Here is a 19,586-nt window from a genome sequence, read left to right on the forward strand (position 1 = left end):
TGATTGCTGTAGACGAATTCCGTATGTGAAACATAATTAAGCATTCTATATTGCTTGAGTTTAGCAAATGTTTATTTCTGTACCTTTTATAATGACAACATTTTAAAAGTTTTTCTCAGAAAACAGCACATGCAGGTGTGTATGTAAAGACTCTGTATTTGCCAATGTAATATAAGATACTTTGGTAAACCCAAACTCTTTTCCGAAATTATACATGAAAGATGACATATGTTTAATGAAAAGCATGTATAATCCATTGACACGGCTGAGTGATTCCATTCTTTGTGTTTTTTGGTCAGTTGCAGACTCACTGCAGTGAATATACAAACAGTATGGAATATACTTATGTTTTTAATATTAACATTTCAGCATTTAATTTTATATAATTTTTCATTTTCCTAGTAAAATACTAGTAAAAGTCATGGTATTGCATTTATTTGATTCTTTTTCAAATACAATGACAATGACAATATATTTTAAAAAAAGTTTATTTTTTATTTTTTCTTTGGAAATAGAGGTCCCTCAGAAGGGGAATGTCATATTTGGGGTCCTTATATCAAAAGTTTGAACCCCCTCTGCTCTAGATAGTATTGTAAAACAGGATGTAAGGATGTGCTATTTAAAAAGACACCAGCAATCAGAATTTTTAATTTACAATAATTTATAAGTTATATAAATAACAAAGCTTAAAATAACTTAAAAGAGTCTATTAGAGAAGTGGGGGTGATCTGAATCTTTCACAAGATGCCATCTGCTCTGAAAGTCTTGTTTCGCATCTGGGACCCTCTGTCTCTCGGGACAGCTGAAACAAATCCGGCCTCAGCAGCTGGGACGGATTAAGGGTGGAATATCTAATGAGAAGTTCCCCTCAGATGGAGGAGCAGGATTCGGACTTGTGGCTATTCAAGTGGAAAATGTAGTCGCAGAAGCACATGGAGGGGTTTGAATTTGTTTAAACAACCTTGTCCAGGACTGACTGTTGCTCCCGCTTTTTCAGTACGCCAGGCATAATTAGCATATGACCGAAGCAAAAAGCGGGTGAAAGTCTATTGTTTGTATTGCTAATCATTTGTTTATGGTGTCTGTTGCCCTTTTCAAAAAATCTCTTCTGATGAAATCCTTCTCCATGACATCATTTCTCTGTGTTGAGAGACAAAGGTAAAAATAAGTAAAACTGCTAATATTCTATTGTTTCCTTTATTCTTACTTTTGATGAACACAGCTGTCACAATAATGTTAAAAATCATCATCCAGTATATTTGTGTTAATATGACAGATTTACGATCCCTGACTAATTCTCTTTATTAAAGTCACACAAAATTGACAATTGTGTCATCATTTACTTACCTATACAGTATGTTGTTACATTTTGTTTCAACTGAGCTGTCGATCATTACAGTAGGATGAAGACTTACACATTGCAGGTGGGAACAATCCTCTCTTCGGGGTGCCTGGAAAAACTCATTTTCTTCAGGAAAGACGGGAGTCTGAGTTTGGGTCTGTATTGTTTTCGCACTGGACTAAAACCAGAGACAAGAGGAAGTTAGGTATATGAATGGGAACACAAATGCATTCATCCGTATATTCTAGCTACTATTTCAGACACTCTGAGGTTTCTCTTTAAGTATAAAAATTTGAGGGATTTGAGACCAAATGCTCTACTAACAAAATCAGACGTGACAACGGGTGTACATTTTCTGCTAGTATTCTGGCTACTTATAAACTGAATCAGGTGATATGGAGGTTGCTGATTCAAAAAGCTCACTTGGCTCTGTAAATTAATTTTAGCATCTGGTTGCATGTTACACATTAGTCACCAGTCACTGAGGTACTACGGTCAATGAAAAATAAGAATATGAGGACAATTAAAAACATTTTATAAATCTAGTTTAAAACAAATACACCAAGTTCCATTTTCAGCAAAAGTTTACATGTAATGACTCTAAAAACGTCATGTGGTGTTACCAAGTTAAAAAGGGAAAATAACATATTTTCAATGAATACGAATTATTCTGCTCTCTCTCCCTGCATATTAGTGTTTTTCCCCTCTTCCTCTTTTTCCTGCTCTCTCTCGTCCTCTTCCTCCTCTTGCTCATCGCAAATGTTGTCCCACACTTGGCTATTGACAAACAGAGCCTCCTGCAAGCTGAGCCCACGGTCCACACAAGTCACCTGGCGACAGAGGGGACAGCGAATGGTGCGCAGGCCGCTGGACTGCAGCCCCATTGTCTCCAGACAGGTGGTGCAGAATGTGTGGTTGCAGTGGAGAGTTCTGGGAACGCGGTCGATGCGGGAGTAACGCAGGTAACAGACCCCACATTCTGATCCTCAAACAACACCATGGCTGAACACTGGAACTGTTGTTTGATCTGATGATGGTGTCGTTTAGTCTTCTGGAAATTGTTTAGTGTACTCTGTAAAAACAAGGGGTGGGGGGGAGACTTTCAAACGTAATCCATACATGTAGTAAAAAAAAAAAAAATTCTGTCATTATTTACACACATCCATGTCATTTCAAACCTGTATTATTTTCTTGGAAGTCAAATGGGGATATTATATGGTTTGGTTTGGACCACAACTTTCTATATATATATATATATATATATATATATATATATATATATATATATATATATGACAACATTCTGAACAAACAATAATATAATTAAAACATTATAGAAAACTAACACTTTAGTAAACTATCACATAAAATTCACAATTAACAAAACCAAACCAACAAGCACAGTAAAGTGACAAATCTTGAAGCAGATGGCAAAGCCATTGCCCAGTAGACACCCCACTGACCATTCATCCTTATAGAATTCTACTCTAATGCTGCAGACCACCTGTTAGTCTAGAATATGACCTCTGAGTGTTGACCTCTGACCCCATTCTGATTACTAATGCAGACAAAACAATACTGCATGACAAGATCTTTGGTTTCTGCAACCATGAGAACATCTACAATTTCACTTCGCCAATACAATATACAATTTATAGAATATTCCAAAACAAAGACTACTCTTACATAATATTATATGTTTAGTTAATTTTGCTGTCTTGTTGGCGATGGTCAGGTAAAAGATTATATGAGAAACATTCTTAGTCAAACAATAACTTGACTTCAAACCATTTGAACAGTGTGTCCTTTCTATATCATGTTAACCAGCACACTGCAAAAATCACTCAATTAATTATTATTTTTCTCCACTAAACATCCTAACATCTAAAAACCAGTAAACAAAGGTACATTAGAAGCAATAGTGCATATAAATATGTTTTTTTCAGAAACTTAAACAGGTTTTTTAAGCTTAAACCTCTCTAAATTATTTAGACTTACACTTTCAGCAAGGAAAAACTTTTGAGAATGAGGTAAGAAGAAAACTAGAGTTGTATTAGAATAGTTTTCAAGGTTTATAAAATTTTACAGTATCTTATACAGTTTTGTTTCTAATGTAAATCTATCTTGTTTTGATGTTTGGATACCTTACTGGACAACAACAAAATACTTATTAAGAAACTATTGTTTGCTGTGTAACACATACAAAAACACAAACAAAAATGAATGTAAATCAACCTGGGTTTTAAAGGAAAGAAATCAAGAAATATACTTACAGTAGAATGACTCCTAATCCAGTTCTCTGTGTGGACTGTTGCAGATATTTGTCAGGAGATGAACTCGTCTGACTGAGAATTAGTGGGTGTGTGAATAAGAGCAAACTGTCAGTCCGAATAACCGCCGCTGCGTGTTTTAAAGTGGCTGTGGAGTCGTGGGGGAGGTGATACATGCCCTTCTCCGCCCCATTGCCACACAAAGCAAATCTCACTAGTTTATTGAGAAATCAATGTATTTCCATGTCATTAACGGAAATATTTATGAATTCCTGTGAGTGCAGAAATTCCATGTTTAAAGATGATTAAACCTTTATCCTTCTGAGGGTTCATGTCAACACAGTGCTGGATATGGGAAGACAGTTTGGATCTCAGGACAGAGAAAGGTCAGAGGCAGAGAAGAAAAGAGGGAAAAATACTGATCAGTAACATTGTATGTTTTTAGGTACATAGTGTCTTAAAACTTAGATAGGATACATCAAATAGGAATAGGTTTTCATAAAGTATTATAGGTTATTCTGGAATATGAAAGCACTTGTTTTAACAGTTTTCTATGTTAGTATTTTTTTTGTAAAAAGCTTTGCTTTTTTCTCATCCTAAATATGTAAATTTTTTATTTTGTGATATTACAATTTAGTCTACATCCAATAGGACTTGACAAGTCTTCATTGAAGCAGTCAGTGTTCTTAGCTAAGTGTTGGATTTTGCTAGTATCTAGTAATATCAACTTATATATAGCACAATAATTAATCAAGAACGATTACACATAACTTATCTTCTCCAAAAATGTCCAAAAACAACAACTACGGGCTCGTCCGGGATTTGAAACCCGAACCTCTCGCACCCAATAGCGAGAATTCACTACCCCTATACAAAAGAGCCGCTTGCCGAATAGATCTTATTCATGTCATAAAACGCTTAGTGACAATACTGTCAAGTCACTTCCGCGAAGCAAAAAAAAGTCTTTTAATTATGCTATTTTGTTCGAGGTTAGTCCTTATTAACAAATGTATAGTTGCCGTTTAGATGCACATATTGTTAGCTTCTCTGCATAGGCATCGAGAGATACAACACTCACGTCAGGGCCCCGGTGTTACTACGTAACGTTACATACGCATGTTTTACTTTTCTATTTGCGTAAACTACTTCGGTCGTTGTTCACCGGTCAAACAGCTAGGGTCGATGTTATATTGATTTACTAGGAGTTGTACGGATCAATATAAAAACAAGAAATAAACAAAAACATCGCGGGCTCGGCCCGGGCATTTGAACCCGGGAACCCTCTCGCACCCGAATGCGAGAATTATACCCCTAGACCAACGAGGCTCGTGCAACAAATATTGCGACCCTGAGACTATACAACCTTAACTACACACCGTCGCTTACTGGTTCACACCAAATTTTGTTTCGCATACCTACGCATATAAAATGTGCTCTGCTGAGCCACATCACAACAACAATGAACGCTTATTATGAGCCGCATTCACTATTGTCAAAATTAAATTGCATTTTGTGATCACTTCCACACTGAATTCAGTTCAGAATTGTATGTGTAGACGAGAAATAGAAAATACCTATGTATATTAAGTTATATTATGACAATTTATGCACAGTATATAACGAACGGTCTAACTCAGCGCTACTTTGTATCCCTAACTAGGTAGATACCTATCCTTACCAAAAACCACGTGTAGTTATAAACGGGTCAGTGTATTATTACAGTTGAAGTGCATGATCTAGTTGTTGTAACCTACTCGTCTGTTTTTAAGCTCTTGCATTTTTCTACTAAAGTACACGTTACGCTTCTTAATGCCATAATAGGGATATCATCAGCAACCTCTTGGACGGTCGAATAAATTACCCACAGTCCTTTGCGATAATGTAGAGTGTTTATACAGCTGCTACTCTTGTCACCGGCGTAGGCAGAAAGACCAGTTATGTACTGTTGATCTTTAATCTTTAAAACCAAATGTATATACCGCATTAATAGGATTAGTAAATAGGGTTCGTGCAAGCAAAATGGCTCATGAAAGTGCGCAAAACACATAAACTAATAAAAATCGTTTGCTTGGTGGGACAACTAAATATAGTCTGTTATATTCTATAAGTTATATAGAGCATTTAAATGCACCACACTATCCCAAATTACAAGAAAAATTGAAAAAAAAGGGAATGGTTAGAGAATGCAAATGACGATATCTGGTATGAGAATACATAAATAAAAAACTATTATGGATAGTGGTGTGGGCATTGCTATTCCAGAGTTTAACGTAAACATTGATAAAATGCATTTGGGAAAGCCAGGAGGTTTTCATAGGGGCGCCACAAAAAATAAAATAAAAATAAAATAAATAAATCAGAATTACACAATAGAGATTTCCCTGGAAAAAAATTAAGGAAAACCATTAATTAAAAGCTCATTGTCATTGATAATCACTGGCAAAAAGATTTGGGACAAGATTTTGTAAAATTTGAGAATATTACATAATTCAGAAAATAATTAAAGTTAAAACAATTACTAGTAAAAACAGAATAGAAGAAATCATACATACATACGGTTAGAACACACAAGACTTAATAATACATTATTTCTTATGATTAAAGATAAATGTGAAATTTGTGTTCTATTAAACTGTAGGAAATATAAGGAAGAATGAAAAAAAAACTTAAAGAATGTATCATCAAATTAGGAAGGAATTGGGATATTAAAGGTATTTTAGCAATAGATCATTTAAATGACAAGCAAACGTACCCAGCAATGTTGCATTACTGTACAAACGTGTCCAATGAGAATCCTTTCTGTTAAACACGTGACACTCCGCGGAAGCGCGGGCAGAGTGGCTGTTCTCTCGTGTTGTTGTTCTTGGTTGTGCGCGTTCAACTGTTGCATTTCTGTCACCCCTACAACCCCAGCTGACAAACAGATGTCAAGTGTCCCAGAAATTGTAAGTGAGATTTGTATTTTCAGAAAATAAACTTTAACACAAATTTTACCTCGAGTTCAAAGATCGTAGAGTATATTCTGTGCAAACACAGTAAAAGTAACGTTAAGACAATGCGCGAACTATTTCTCCACGCTAACAGGCTAATGTTAGCCAAGTAGTGATTTATTAGTAACAAATCTAATGTGCAAAACACCGAAAAATGTCACTTATCTACGTAATTATATCGTATTATATTCAGCTTCTAATAATAGCTAACCACGTAGTATCTAACGTAAGTTAGTTATTATTAGAACACCCATTCTGTTTCATGTTAACATATTTTACCAATGAAATACTGTTATACCTGATTCCCGAAAGGCTGAAATCTTAGTATGTCAGGGACAACTTGAAATATCAACTTAATTCTCTCAGAGCACACCACTGGTAAATTATTTGTATAAACGTTACAGTTTCCCTTGGTAACTAACTTTAATGCAGACTCAGTGCTAAATGTGATTCTGTTGTTTACATCCATCATCTCCGCTAATGAATTTGCTTTCTTTTTCTTAGGCATGCAGGCCAGATTTTGATCTTTTGTAATAAGGATGTGCAAGGAAGATCACTGAGAAATAATGGAGGAATTTCTGAGCACGCTCCGTGATCATGATGTCAGGTACATATTAAAAAAAGTGACTTGTGTTATACATTTGTATGTACAGTGGTTATAGAAAAGAACCACCCCATATTGTTTGGTGTTGAGGCCAAATAATTCAATTTTAGTCTCATCTGTTGATTCATCTGACTTGTGCCTGTCCACAACTTTTTCCCCATATATTTTTATATGTTTGTGTTATATCTTTCACTTGGATGTTATAAGTTGCACTGAGTAAATACAGCTTGATAAAACAAAAATTGTGTCTGTCTTCATTTCTGGCTGTAAAGCAACAAAATGTGATTATTTTAAATGGGGGTGATTCCTTTCTATACCCACTGTATGTAGGCATACAGCATCCACTATTTGTATGTTGTGTTCATCTACACAGCTCTGTCCTGTCATCCTGTGAGCCGGAATTACAGGAGCTCATGCGGCAGATTGACATCATGGTGGGGCACAAGCGGCGTGAATGGGCTGAGGTTCGAGCCATGAATCTGCGTCTGCAGAATACGCAGGAGGAACTCCAGTCAGCCAGAGCTCTGCTCGACAAGAGGAGCTCAGAGGTATTGTATCGGCTCTTGTCTAGTCTTGAAAGTTATAAAGCAACTTTCCGTTGTCTGATCCGTTATTAATAATGTAGTAAATGAGACAAAGCACGTTCCATACAATTAAATGTAATATAAGGCCACAGAATCTTCTGAAGGACTAAACTGATTTTGATGGTTTTGTGTTACACTTTCCATGGTAAGATCTTTCTTAAATATAATGGCTCAGAAAAATCACATACGTCATGTGCTCTGCCTTCACCCCTGGTAACCGCTTGGGGTGAGAGGGGTGATAATGTCCCTGCTGGAGCTCCAGGATGGTGGTTTCCAAATGTTGAAGTTGGTAGTGGAAAAGGGGCTACAGCAGGTGAACTGCATGAAGGCGTGGGTCTTCCTGCATGACTAGACTAGACTAGACTGAATGCTTCTGTTTGAGCATTATTATAAGCATTAACTATGTGACATATTAGATAGGTGAGCCACGTTGATTGTTTTGATTGCTACATCAATATTTCTTGTGTAAGTTTCTGTGATTACATATCAAGATCTTGACATTATTACAATAATACAGTGAATAATATAGGGACAGACAGTATTCTGATATAATGTTTATATTATTTTATTTTTTAATATTTTAAAGGTATTGTTTTCATTTTGTTAGGGCAACTAGACATGACAAATATCAGAATAACTTACTGAATATATTAGATTAAAATGCAAATGCTTGCTTAATTCAACATAATAATATTAAATGGCCAAATTATATTATAATATTTATTATTATTTAATGGGTCTAAAATGTAATTGTAATTATTCCTAATTATTCTAATATCATGCTGACACTATGTGCTTTACCATCTAACTTTAAAATAAACAAAGATTTTGAAAAATCTAAAATCAAGAAACTTTATGATTATATATCATGTTGATCATGACATCGTTACTGTAATATAGGGGAAAGCAGTATTTTATTGTAACATGTTTTGATTTTTAATTTAATTATTAAAGGTATTATTCTCTTTGTTTTGGTTTTGTTAGATTAAGTAGAGTGCATTAGATTCAAATGCAGATACTTAGCATTTAATGTTGCATAAATATGAAATTATATTAAATTCAGTAATATTATATCATATATTACTAATATTATTAAAATTTGATTGCTCCATTGGTCCAAAAGTCTGAGATCATGTATTGTATGTAATGTATGTTTTAATATCAAATTTTAAACTAAACAAGAAAATATTCATTTTTAAATTTGATTTTGCATTCAAATTATTAAACTAATAATATGATTGTTATGGAAAATGTTTTATTTCAGAAAAAAATAAAAGCATTTTGGTTACTGGTCCCAGACTTTTGGATCCCCATATACATGCGTGTTGACTGCATTGTGCGTTATATAATAAAGTCACTGTCCATGTTGTAAGTAGATCACACTCCACTAGGTGTCAGATTTGAGCTGCAGTTCACACTGGCTCTGATAAGCATGATCTTATGTTCTCCAGATCCGCGTGCTGGGGAAACAGCTAGATGAGATGCAAGCTGGAAAACAAGAGCTGGTTGTGAAGTATGAAGAACAGCTGCAGTATGTAAAAGATGAAGTACGATCAGCTTTTTGTCTTAGTAGCAGTGCTGTATATATTATTGTTACACTCCAACACACTGTATGACATGATTTAGTTCCTTTCACTACAACATCTTTTTATCAATATAGTTAACAACTAACTCCTTTCAACAGTTGTCTAAATTGAAACACAGCTATAAAAAGCTCCAGCGTAAGCATCTGAAGGAGGCACGAGAAGGAGCTCTGAGCACAGAGGAGGACAGGACTGAGCTGTCCCACCTCAAAAGCAAGTTGGAGGTACAGAGACTGGCTAAATATAAAATGGACATTATTTTTGTTTATATAGTATTGATTTATAATTTAAGTTAAATATTAAATGAAGTTCATTGAGCATCTATTTTTGTGAATGCAGGAGTTCCGTCAGCATTCAGCTGAGTGGGAACAGCAAAGACTGCAGTATCAGAAACAAGTGACTTCACTGGAGGAACAGAGGAAGAACCTGGCTGAACAGTTTGCTCTCATCCAGGTGGCACTAATTAGAAAATTTACAAGCATAACATACAATATAATAGTCAGAAAGTGTGTGTGTGTGTGTGTGTGTGTGTGTGTATATATATATATATATATATATATATATATATATATATAATGTGTGTGTGTGCGTATTATATAATATACTTTGTTTTTCAAAATCAAGACTTTGTTTTTCAAAATGTTATGATCAGGCTTGTATGGTTCATGTAGAATGATATAAGACAATATGGAGCTCATATTCAGGGCCGGATTAACACAAGGGCTAGGCAGGGCTGAAGCCCTAGGGCCAAAACTCCACCCACCGCTCATATTTCTCATCCTTTTCAAGTGTCTGCAGTATTTCTCTTAAAAAGTTGTGAGCAATAAAATGTCTTTGTACTTGTTTAAACTACAGTTGACGGTATTTTTAATCGCCTCGGCTTTATTGTAGCACATGGGAAACAAACAACAAAAGCCATGTAATGAAACTGCGCAGCGTGAGAGAGCAGCTGGACCAGACCGGACAGTGCTGACAAACTACAGTGCTGCCCGACGCTTTCGCCGATCTCGCCCCTCTATTAAATTGATAACCAATCACTTGGTATATTTGAATTCGACTCGCAACACGCACCACCGTTATATGGGAACATAAAGGGATGCTATCTGAAACAAGATTAAATAGCTTCATGTAAACTGAAGTCTTGATGTAAACTGTACCCCAATGGAAAATACAAGCATTTCAATCAACCCACAGTTCACCACCCCTATTCACCATACAGTTACTAAAGCTGTAGAAATATGGCATTATGGTAATTATCATGATAACACTTTATTTTAAGCTGTCCTTATTACACGTTACATGTACTTACTATTATAATAACAATTAATTATGCATAATTACATGCAAGTACCCTAAGCCAAAACCAAATCCTAACCCTAACCATATCGGAAGTACATGTAGTTAATTAATATTACTCAGTACTTATATGTATAAATACACTGTTACAAGGACACCTTAAAATAAAGTGTAACCATTATCATTAATGTCACTTATTATTATAAACTACTAATATTAAAATATTGGGAACTATAAGGGCAAAACGTCATTTTTATAGAGTTTGTTTTATGTTTTAAAGATGTTTTTCATTACAAACAATATTTTTTTTTTTCTGTTAGTTTATTATCATTATTGTTGTTATTATAAATTTTGTTGTTGCTGTTATAGAAACCGTAAAACCATGGTAATGGGGAAACATGGGTTTTTGCCTGATTCATGATCTTACTAATAGGCTGCTATGGTTAACTTTAGGATTTATGGATTACAGTATAGCTTTTCATAGGGCAACTACATAAAAGAATTTAATAGTTCTAATAAACTGTAAAGTAACATATTAATTCGGTAATTAAAAGCCTGCAATATAATGGAATAATAGTATTGTTAAATGCATTTGCAGTATATTCAAAATATATCTATTATTGTTTGTTTAATGGCCCTAACTCCAGCAAAACATTTATGGGGAAATGTGGGCCAGATGGGCTGAATTTTAGCCCAAAGAAAACCTGTTTTGCTTTGACATAATATATCTGGTGTTAATGAATTTATTATTTTAATATGTTGTAGCTTGGAATATTATCACTTGTATCACTGTGTGTTGAAAAAAAAAAAAAAAAAAACAACAGACACCAAGATGGGCTACTGAAAAAACAACAACAATGTTCTGACACCAAGATAGGCTACTGTGAAGGGGGCCCTTGGGTTTGCTATAGCCCCAGGGCCCTATATGTTCTTTTCTCAGTTTTAAGTGCAAACTGAGTTAAATATATGCAATTTAGTATGTACTGATATTTATATGGCCAGCATCTAAAATGAAATTCTGATAGCTTGTAATGTAAATCAGTAAAATGTTTATAACAGTAAAACAGACTACTTGGATAAAATGCATGTAAATATCAGTTATCAAACTATATCTTTTAATAATATGTTTTAGTAAGGCGATATTTAAAACTCTTAGTTTTATGAGCAAAGCTCTGCAGTTTTACGTATAATGCAATACACTAGTGACTGAGAGATGTACAAATAAATGTCTCAAAAGCCTGATGTATTATAAATTTGATAATCAAATGTTAACGTGATTTTTCTAAAAAGAAAAAAAAAATTATGGATAATCTAGTTAACCTGAGATGCTTCAGTCCAGTAAGTGTTTTTATTAAAATATTACTAACAAAAGACAAGTTTATATACTTAAGTTATTCTTAAGTTTACTTTATAAAAATCATTAAAGATTAAAGCCAAAAGACACATGTACCCCACAACCTGAAGGGAGAAGTTTATACTTGCTAAAAAAGTTTAAACTAATTATTAGATTGTGTACAACAGGTTGTTCTGCAAATTTTTGGCTGACAATTTCTAAGCCTTATAAATCAGATATGACGCCGTAGGCTTTACATGGTTAAATATGCTGTAAGCAAATTTTTGACTGTACTAAAGCATAAAATATACCAGCCAGTTATTCAGCTTTGAAAGTGTGTGTTCTGTGTTGGAATGTGGAGTCAAGGCTGATGATACACTGGGCAAATTTTTTTGATTAATGTTGCTGGGCAACTTTGGCTAATGTTGGTGTCAACGGGCAACCAGATGAGACACAGGGTCCACGGCCGATCTAAAGTATCCAGATAGAAATTTGTTAACCATTCTCAATGGGAAAGTGCCCAAGCAGCATTACTCAAAAAAAGTTTCCCAGCAGAATTGCTCAAAAAGTTGCCCCGTGCATCATCAGCCTTAGGAGGGGAGGTGGAAGAAACAACGCTCTTCAATATTTTGATTTTGGACTGCAGTACCCATTTCAGCCACTTTCTGTCAAAATTACTTACTGCACCTTTAACAGTGTTTTATTCCAGGTTTAAAAACTGAATCAAGCATGATATTTTAATATGGTGTTGTTTTGGTTGAAGGTGCTGGTACAAGTTTTACAAGTGAGTTATGAGCCTTTCAAGGATTAGTAAAGGTGTGTTGTAATATTAGTATGTGTGAAATTTTGCGTGTCAGACTCAGGGTGTAGGTCGGACACAGGAGCAGGCGGAACTGCAGCGGCTGCGCTCTCAGCTACAGAGGGCTCAGGACAGCCTACATACTCAAGAACTGGAACTGGAGAGACTTCGGCTGCTACAGGATGAGCTGGGAGACTCTATCCAGGAACATCAGGTCAGCTGCCCCGCTGCAGCTCATGTACGGGGACAGGTAGATTCAGATCCACAAAAATAGTAGAGGTAGAGATGGACATTAGTGTGTGGTGTGGAGTGAGAAACAAAAGGAAGAGGAGGTAAATGTTGCCTTCATATCTTCCTGGGGAGTTCCTTCTTAAAAGGGTTAGTTCACGCAAAAATTGAAATTCTGTCATTATTTATTCATTTTCATGTTTTTACAAAACAAATCTTTTACAAAACTGCTTAGACTAGTCTTAAAAAGTTAGCCATGTAATTTGTTTTCTTCTAGACTGGTCAAAACTATTTAAAGTCAGTTACAAAAATGTAGATTGGCCCAATTTCAGTCAGAAAAGTAACTGCTAGTTGACAGTCTTAACATAGTGGCTGTGTTTATGCAGGTGGCCCCTGGTTTAATAGCTGAAGCATTAATAGCTGAGCAAAGCACAGAATGCTATTTTATATCAAATATGTGATTGTTTGAATAATGGCAACGTTGTTCTCTGCAGGTTTTTGAGTGAAGAGCGAGAGGAGCTGAAGGCTACACTGGATGCTCAGGATCAGTTTGTACGTAGCACAGGAATCCAGCAGCAGCAGTTACGGCGGGAAGTGACCCGACTTAACCAAACTCTGCAAGCAAAAGAGCAAGTCATTAGGTATATTATTATCTGCCTTTCAATATTCTGTGCTTACATACACAGACATATTATTGTAGGATTTATCATTTAACAACAGTATCAATCAATCTCATTGTGCAACCATGCTTTACAAATCACTTATCTCTTTGTATAGGTCTCTAGAGGAATGTTTAGCACCACACGGTTCATCTCCAAACTTGGCCTCCCTTAGACAAGAGCTGGAGAAAGTCACAGCCAAGTTGAACAGTTCCCAGACTTGTGAGAATCACCTGAAAGCTGAGGTCATCAGACTTCGAGACAAGTGAGACGTTTTCCAAAAGACTCTTTATGACAGCAGCAACAACTAACAATAGAAAGCTTATTCCGGAATAAAAACCTTGAACTCAATTTTGTTTTGTCAGGTTGGGAGAGCATGAGAAAGCATAAAGCAGAGATGAGCAGACGAGAAAATGAGTGGAAACAGATGGAGGAGGAACACAGTTGCTGTACAGCTGAAATCAAACATGTATGCACAATAAGCAATACATTTTTTACAGTTTGAGGTATTATCAGTGTGCAGTTGAGCAGTTTTATTAATGAGAGGAATTATTCGATTTATTTATATGTACAAATTACTGATGACCATATTTAGTTTAAATGTGACTCTTTGTGTCTGTAGTTACGTGCAGAGCTTGAGAGGGCTGAACAGACTCGATGTGGGGAGTTGGAGGGAATGAGGAAGGAGGTGTCTCAGTTAACCAGCGAACTTCATCAGCGTGACATCACCATTGCCACACTCACTGGTTCCGCCTCCAGTATCGAGCGTCAGTTACGGGCAGAAGTGGAGCGAGCAGAGCGGCGGGCATCAGAACTCAAGGTTCACCAAAACACACTTGCAACCTGTCCAGATTAGGCAGAAACAAAAAACCTGCCATTTATCACCCAAAAGACCTGCCTGTGCTTGTTGAGAAGTACTGGTTTGTTGTATCATGAATAAACTGATTGTGCTGTTATGTTGGTTTTTGTAGGTGACACAGGTCCAGCTTGAAACTCTAAAGCTTGAGAATCAGCATCTAAATGATCTTCTTGAGAGAGTCGAGTCAAGATCACCTAAGGTTTCCATCCTTTGCTCAGTAAACTTTCATTTTCCTTTAATTGTGTTCATTTAAATAGTGTTCAGGGCTATATTAACAGCATCTGCATTAACCTTTTTGACTTGAAGGCCCCATGATTTCTGCTATTATAATGAAAACTCTGCTTATTTCAATCAGCTTTTTCATTAACAGAAAAGAAAGTGTCAATACATTAAATTAATGCCATAATTCATTAAAAACTCCATGAAAAATTTTCAAGAACTGCATGTTATTTAATAGGAATATGATTTTTATTTAAAGAGTTAATGAGTGATTAGATGCTTTTTAACTTTGCATGGACAATGTTTGAACCCAGTTGTGTCTTGTGTCTTGTGGCTAGTATTTTTTTTTAACGTTTAACAGTGCCTTGCCTCGTAACCATAGATTTTGTTACTTTTTACCAACTGAAGAATGAATTTTTTATTCAAGTCAGATTGTTTTCATTTCTATTTCTTGTTTCTGTTTTGCATGCCTTTTTCTCTCTGTTTGTCTGTCAGAAGCGGGACGGAGAGCTGGCGAGTCTTAGAGACAGCTACGTGTCATCTTTGAACAGTTTGGAGGAAGAGAACAGGCATCTGAGGCTGGAAACTATTGAGCTACGAGCTCGCATGGAGGCCAACAACCAGACCTGGCAGGACAAGTACGAGAGAGCGTTACTACAACAGAACAAGAACGCTCAGAACAGGTACCTGATATTTCCACATAAAAAATGTTCACTTTTCTTCATAAATACAGTCAGCGAACTCCAAAAATCTAAGACCACGTCGACAATTTGGGAGAAACCGGACATTTTAGGATTTGGAAAATACATTTTTACGATTTTGCACTATTTCTTTATAACTCATCAAGTAAGGAGAAGTGTGAACTCTTTTTACAAAAATTCAGGTATCCTTGCTAACAAGTGATATGAATGCATGTTCACTAGCATTCAAAAGTTTGGGGTCAGTAAGAATATTTGATGTTTTTGATGCACCAAGGTAGTTAAGGTAGTTAATCATTTGCGGAATAAAAATATTTATTTTACTGTACCAAAACTCTTATGAATAGTAGTTTGTATAAGTGCATAATGTAGTTGTGTTTGTTATGTGCTGTCATAGATCTGATGAGGCTGTACAGTGCAGACACCGGGAGGAGCTGCAGGCCATGGAGACTCGGATGCAGGAAAGAGCTTCACACTATGAGGATCAAATACAGATGCTTCTCAAACAGCTTGAGAATCTGTCACAAACTTCCCCTCGTCGCCCCGATGGCCAATCACAAGAGAGCAGGATGGCTGTGTCCCCGGCCCACTCTTCTGCATCGTCTGCCTCATCTTCATCAACAAACTGTAAAGCCCACAGAATGGCAGCTCTTCTCAGCGCGGCGGTTAATGGAGAGGAAGCTCAAGCTTCCAGCTCGGTAGAAGACTTTCTGCCTTTGGTCAGTAATAGAGATATGGGTCAGTGGGGCATGATGTCCCCTATAAACGTATTCAAAAATATCATACGTACTCATACATACAAAAAGATATCACAATGAAGAAAAAAAGCCATATTAAGAATTTCATTGCTGAACAGAAAACTTTGAGTTGGTTGGCATCATTTTTTTTATTTTATTTTTAAGGTAAATTATTTGAACAAATAAACTTATGTTAAAAAAATTATAAATCAGTCAATCAGTTGTCATGGCGCAACCAACATGCCAAAAAAAAAAAACCTGCAGACCCTCATGACTGTTGAGGTCATAATACTATATGATATATATAATATAGATATATATATGTATGTGTGTATATATATGTGTGTGTGTGGTATGTGTGTGTATGTATGGTGTGTGTGTGCGTGCGTGTGTGTGTCATATACACATATATATATATTCCACTGGATCTCCAATATATATATATATATAATGCTTTTGACATTGCTTTTTATAAGAATGCATTTCAGTCATGCACACTGTACCACTGCACAACAGCCTTAACAGTCAGTTTCTCCCTCTTCCTCCAGGACTCCACTGGATCTCCACATGGCTCAGTGACTACACGGTTCCTGGAGGAGGAAACGCTGCGGTCTCAAGAGCTGCTTCAGAGACTGGACGCCCACATTCTGAGCATGAAGCAGGAAAACGCCAACACTGTCTCCAAATACTTGGGCAAGGACGGCAGCCCCCGAAACGGCCACTGAGTGCCTTGATCTGAACTTGCAGAGATGTATACAGGTGCTGACCTATCTGTAAGGACATTTTTGTTTGAGTAGAAGAATGTGTTTTGGGATTCATGGATGCTGCAAGATGATTGGACAAGACTCTTGTTACATCAGTGCAGCAAAAATAACACCAAAGCAGTGCCAAACAACTTTTGTTCTGAAAGTGCTGAATACCTCCATGTTTATTGCTCTAGTGAAGGAATGATCGCATATACACTCCCTATTCCCTGTACCTTGAACTATGATCTTTCATATGGTCTCTTGTATCTACCGTCATCATCTTTTTGAGCACTTTAGACACTCTGTACTGTTTTGCTGTGCCTTCTTCTCACTGTCCTTTTCTTATGCAATCAATATTTATGAACAGTGTAACCTTAACATATATAAAACATCTTTTTTTAAATCTACTGACATGATTGTGAAGAATGTGTTTTAAGGGTTGAATTAAAAGAGCTTGTTTTCATAGCTGCGTTTGTTATGGGAGTGGATGAGTTTGTGTGAATGGCTTTATTTCTTCGTCACTTTGAGCTTCGGGGAAAAAGCTGTTTGGACATGTGATGGAATCATACATTCTCTGGGGTCGTATCCTTTAACAGTGTTGCACAGCGGAGATGTAAAGTTGACGTCAAACACACAAGCTTTCTCTCAAGTCTCCACCTACGTTTAATGGCCTATCACAGCCCGCTGTAATGATTTAGTAGGGTTTCACCCCAAGAATGCAGAGATTGTGCCAGGCCTGACGGTTTACAGCACGCAAGCGCAAACTACAGCAGTGCACACGTTCAACATGAGAAAACTCATGATATGTTAATGTCATCTGAGTGGGATCCAGCACATGGAAATAACCAAAGGCTGTTATTGAGCACAGACTCATATATCACCAATGGAGTGATACTGAGTGGGAGATGTGCTCCCTTGCTTTGAGAAATGGGGGGAATAGGAATATCCTAAATCTAATTTGTTTTGGAATGTGTCTCTTTTTTTTTCTCTCTCTCACTCCTTCTTCCCTTCCTCAGATTAGCAAGTGCTGGAAATATGTTTTGCCGGGCTCGGGTCCAGCGGTTTTGCGATCGGAATTCCGTAACCTTGGATACGAGGCCTGCAGAGTTTAACAAACAGCACGGAGGAATTTGGCAATGTGGACGTTTACTCTTTTGCTTGCAGAGGAAAAGCATTTGTGATTTGCTAGGAACTTGTGAATCTTGGGGCCCTGGACAAAGTCAAGGGCAAACTGAGAGATTGATCAACACTTGGCTTGCTTTAATGGTTGAACTGTGGCCAAGAATGCACCTGATAATTTGTTTTTTGAACAGTTAAAACAGTTGCTTTAAAAGGCCAGAACTTTCAGAGTGTTATTCTTTTTGCTGAATGGACTTTTGTAAGATGGAAAGCAGTCATAAAGCTCCTGTAAAGTCTAGTTTTAATGTAAAAGCATAGTTCACCCACCCCTGATGGAAAACTCTCATACTTTACTCATACACCTCATTTAGCCTAATGTTCTTCTAAATCTTCAAAATATTAATTTTCTATTGGACAGGCACAATACATATATATAATATATATATATATATATATATATATATATATATATATTATATAGATCTATATATATATATATATATAGATATATATATTTGAAAATCTTTTTTTTTTTGTCCATACAGTGAAAGTCAATGGAGTTCAATGTTGTTTGGACCCTCAGCTGTCTGCAGTTCATACAGGTTTGGAACAACAGCAGGGTGAGTAAATTAAATATTACCTTTACAACCCAATAGAGGGCGCAATCACGATCCCTAATGTATTTACCTTATAGAGTCTATGGTATTTACTCACTCGGATTTTCTTCTGTACATTTCTAATGAATATTTTTAAAACAATTAGATAAAATGGTAACGCTTTCTTTTTTACAGTACAGTGTTATAAAAATTACTTGTATACTTATATAGTAATAACAGTATATTATATATAATTACAAGTGATTAATGTTGCTCAGTACATATGTAATTACCTTAAGCATAACAGATAAAATAATATTTATAAAACCTCAGTTTTACAATGGACCTCAACCAAAAATGTCAAAACAGTAGGAGGCACATTTTTTTATATACAGTAGGTGCCCATAAGTGAAGTATTACGACCTAACAAGTAACTTTTTTTTAATACTTTAAAAGTGACATTTGTAGCCCAGATGGCCTGTTAATCTCTTTCATTCTTTACCACGATACCATAATGGTGGCTTTGATCCAATGTGAAGTGGATGTTTCAGTTATAATTCATGGCACCAGGTGACTTGTGGTTCAATCCACTTCTTTAAATAACATGAACACTAACATTTTCCATTGACCACTTCCAAAATGACACTGTCTCACTGCAAACACACACACAGAAACTGGCTTGAGGTAAACAAGCATCCACAGTGCACTCTAGTAGTGCACATAACACACATTCTCATCTCATGAAATTTTAAAGTGTGAAATAGTTTTGTTTTTAACATTAACATTTTATTTGAATAATTGTAGCTTTGTTACCACAGTAGGTTATTGTGTTAAATGCATTGTTCACACCCAAGAATGTGACTTATTTGCTCATGCTCATTTCATTCCAAACCTGTGTAAACCTCGATGAGTTCCACTGAAAAA

At 36.1% G+C, this 19,586-nt stretch overlaps 1 protein-coding gene, 1 long non-coding RNA gene and 1 pseudogene across 2 annotated transcripts; 1 reads left to right on the forward strand and 2 right to left on the reverse strand.

The window, feature by feature from the left end:
• Positions 1 to 419: 419 nt before the first annotated feature.
• On the reverse strand, positions 420 to 1,942 carry LOC122145314. Its single transcript, XR_006160258.1, has 2 exons — positions 1,416 to 1,942; positions 420 to 1,140 (listed from the first exon to the last, which is right to left on the reverse strand). It is a non-coding gene; the product is annotated as an uncharacterized LOC122145314 (long non-coding RNA).
• Positions 1,943 to 2,007: 65 nt separating this feature from the next.
• LOC122145419 lies at positions 2,008 to 3,792 on the reverse strand (annotated as a pseudogene).
• A 2,689-nt stretch (positions 3,793 to 6,481) lies between these two features.
• On the forward strand, positions 6,482 to 17,410 carry LOC109066675 (centrosomal protein of 63 kDa-like). Its single transcript, XM_042758245.1, is given in 16 exon segments — positions 6,482 to 6,557; positions 7,107 to 7,209; positions 7,580 to 7,754; positions 8,008 to 8,103; positions 9,242 to 9,337; positions 9,475 to 9,597; positions 9,713 to 9,826; positions 12,860 to 13,074; positions 13,524 to 13,670; positions 13,807 to 13,960; positions 14,062 to 14,157; positions 14,311 to 14,508; positions 14,660 to 14,746; positions 15,262 to 15,449; positions 15,862 to 16,183; positions 16,750 to 17,410. Coding segments are annotated over 15 exon segments (2,229 nt in total). The 5' UTR covers positions 6,482 to 6,557; positions 7,107 to 7,168; the 3' UTR covers positions 16,927 to 17,410.
• The last annotated feature ends 2,176 nt before the right edge of the window (positions 17,411 to 19,586 follow it).

This window comes from Cyprinus carpio, chromosome A6 (assembly GCF_018340385.1).
Source record: "Cyprinus carpio isolate SPL01 chromosome A6, ASM1834038v1, whole genome shotgun sequence".
Taxonomy (NCBI): Eukaryota; Metazoa; Chordata; class Actinopteri; order Cypriniformes; family Cyprinidae; genus Cyprinus; species Cyprinus carpio.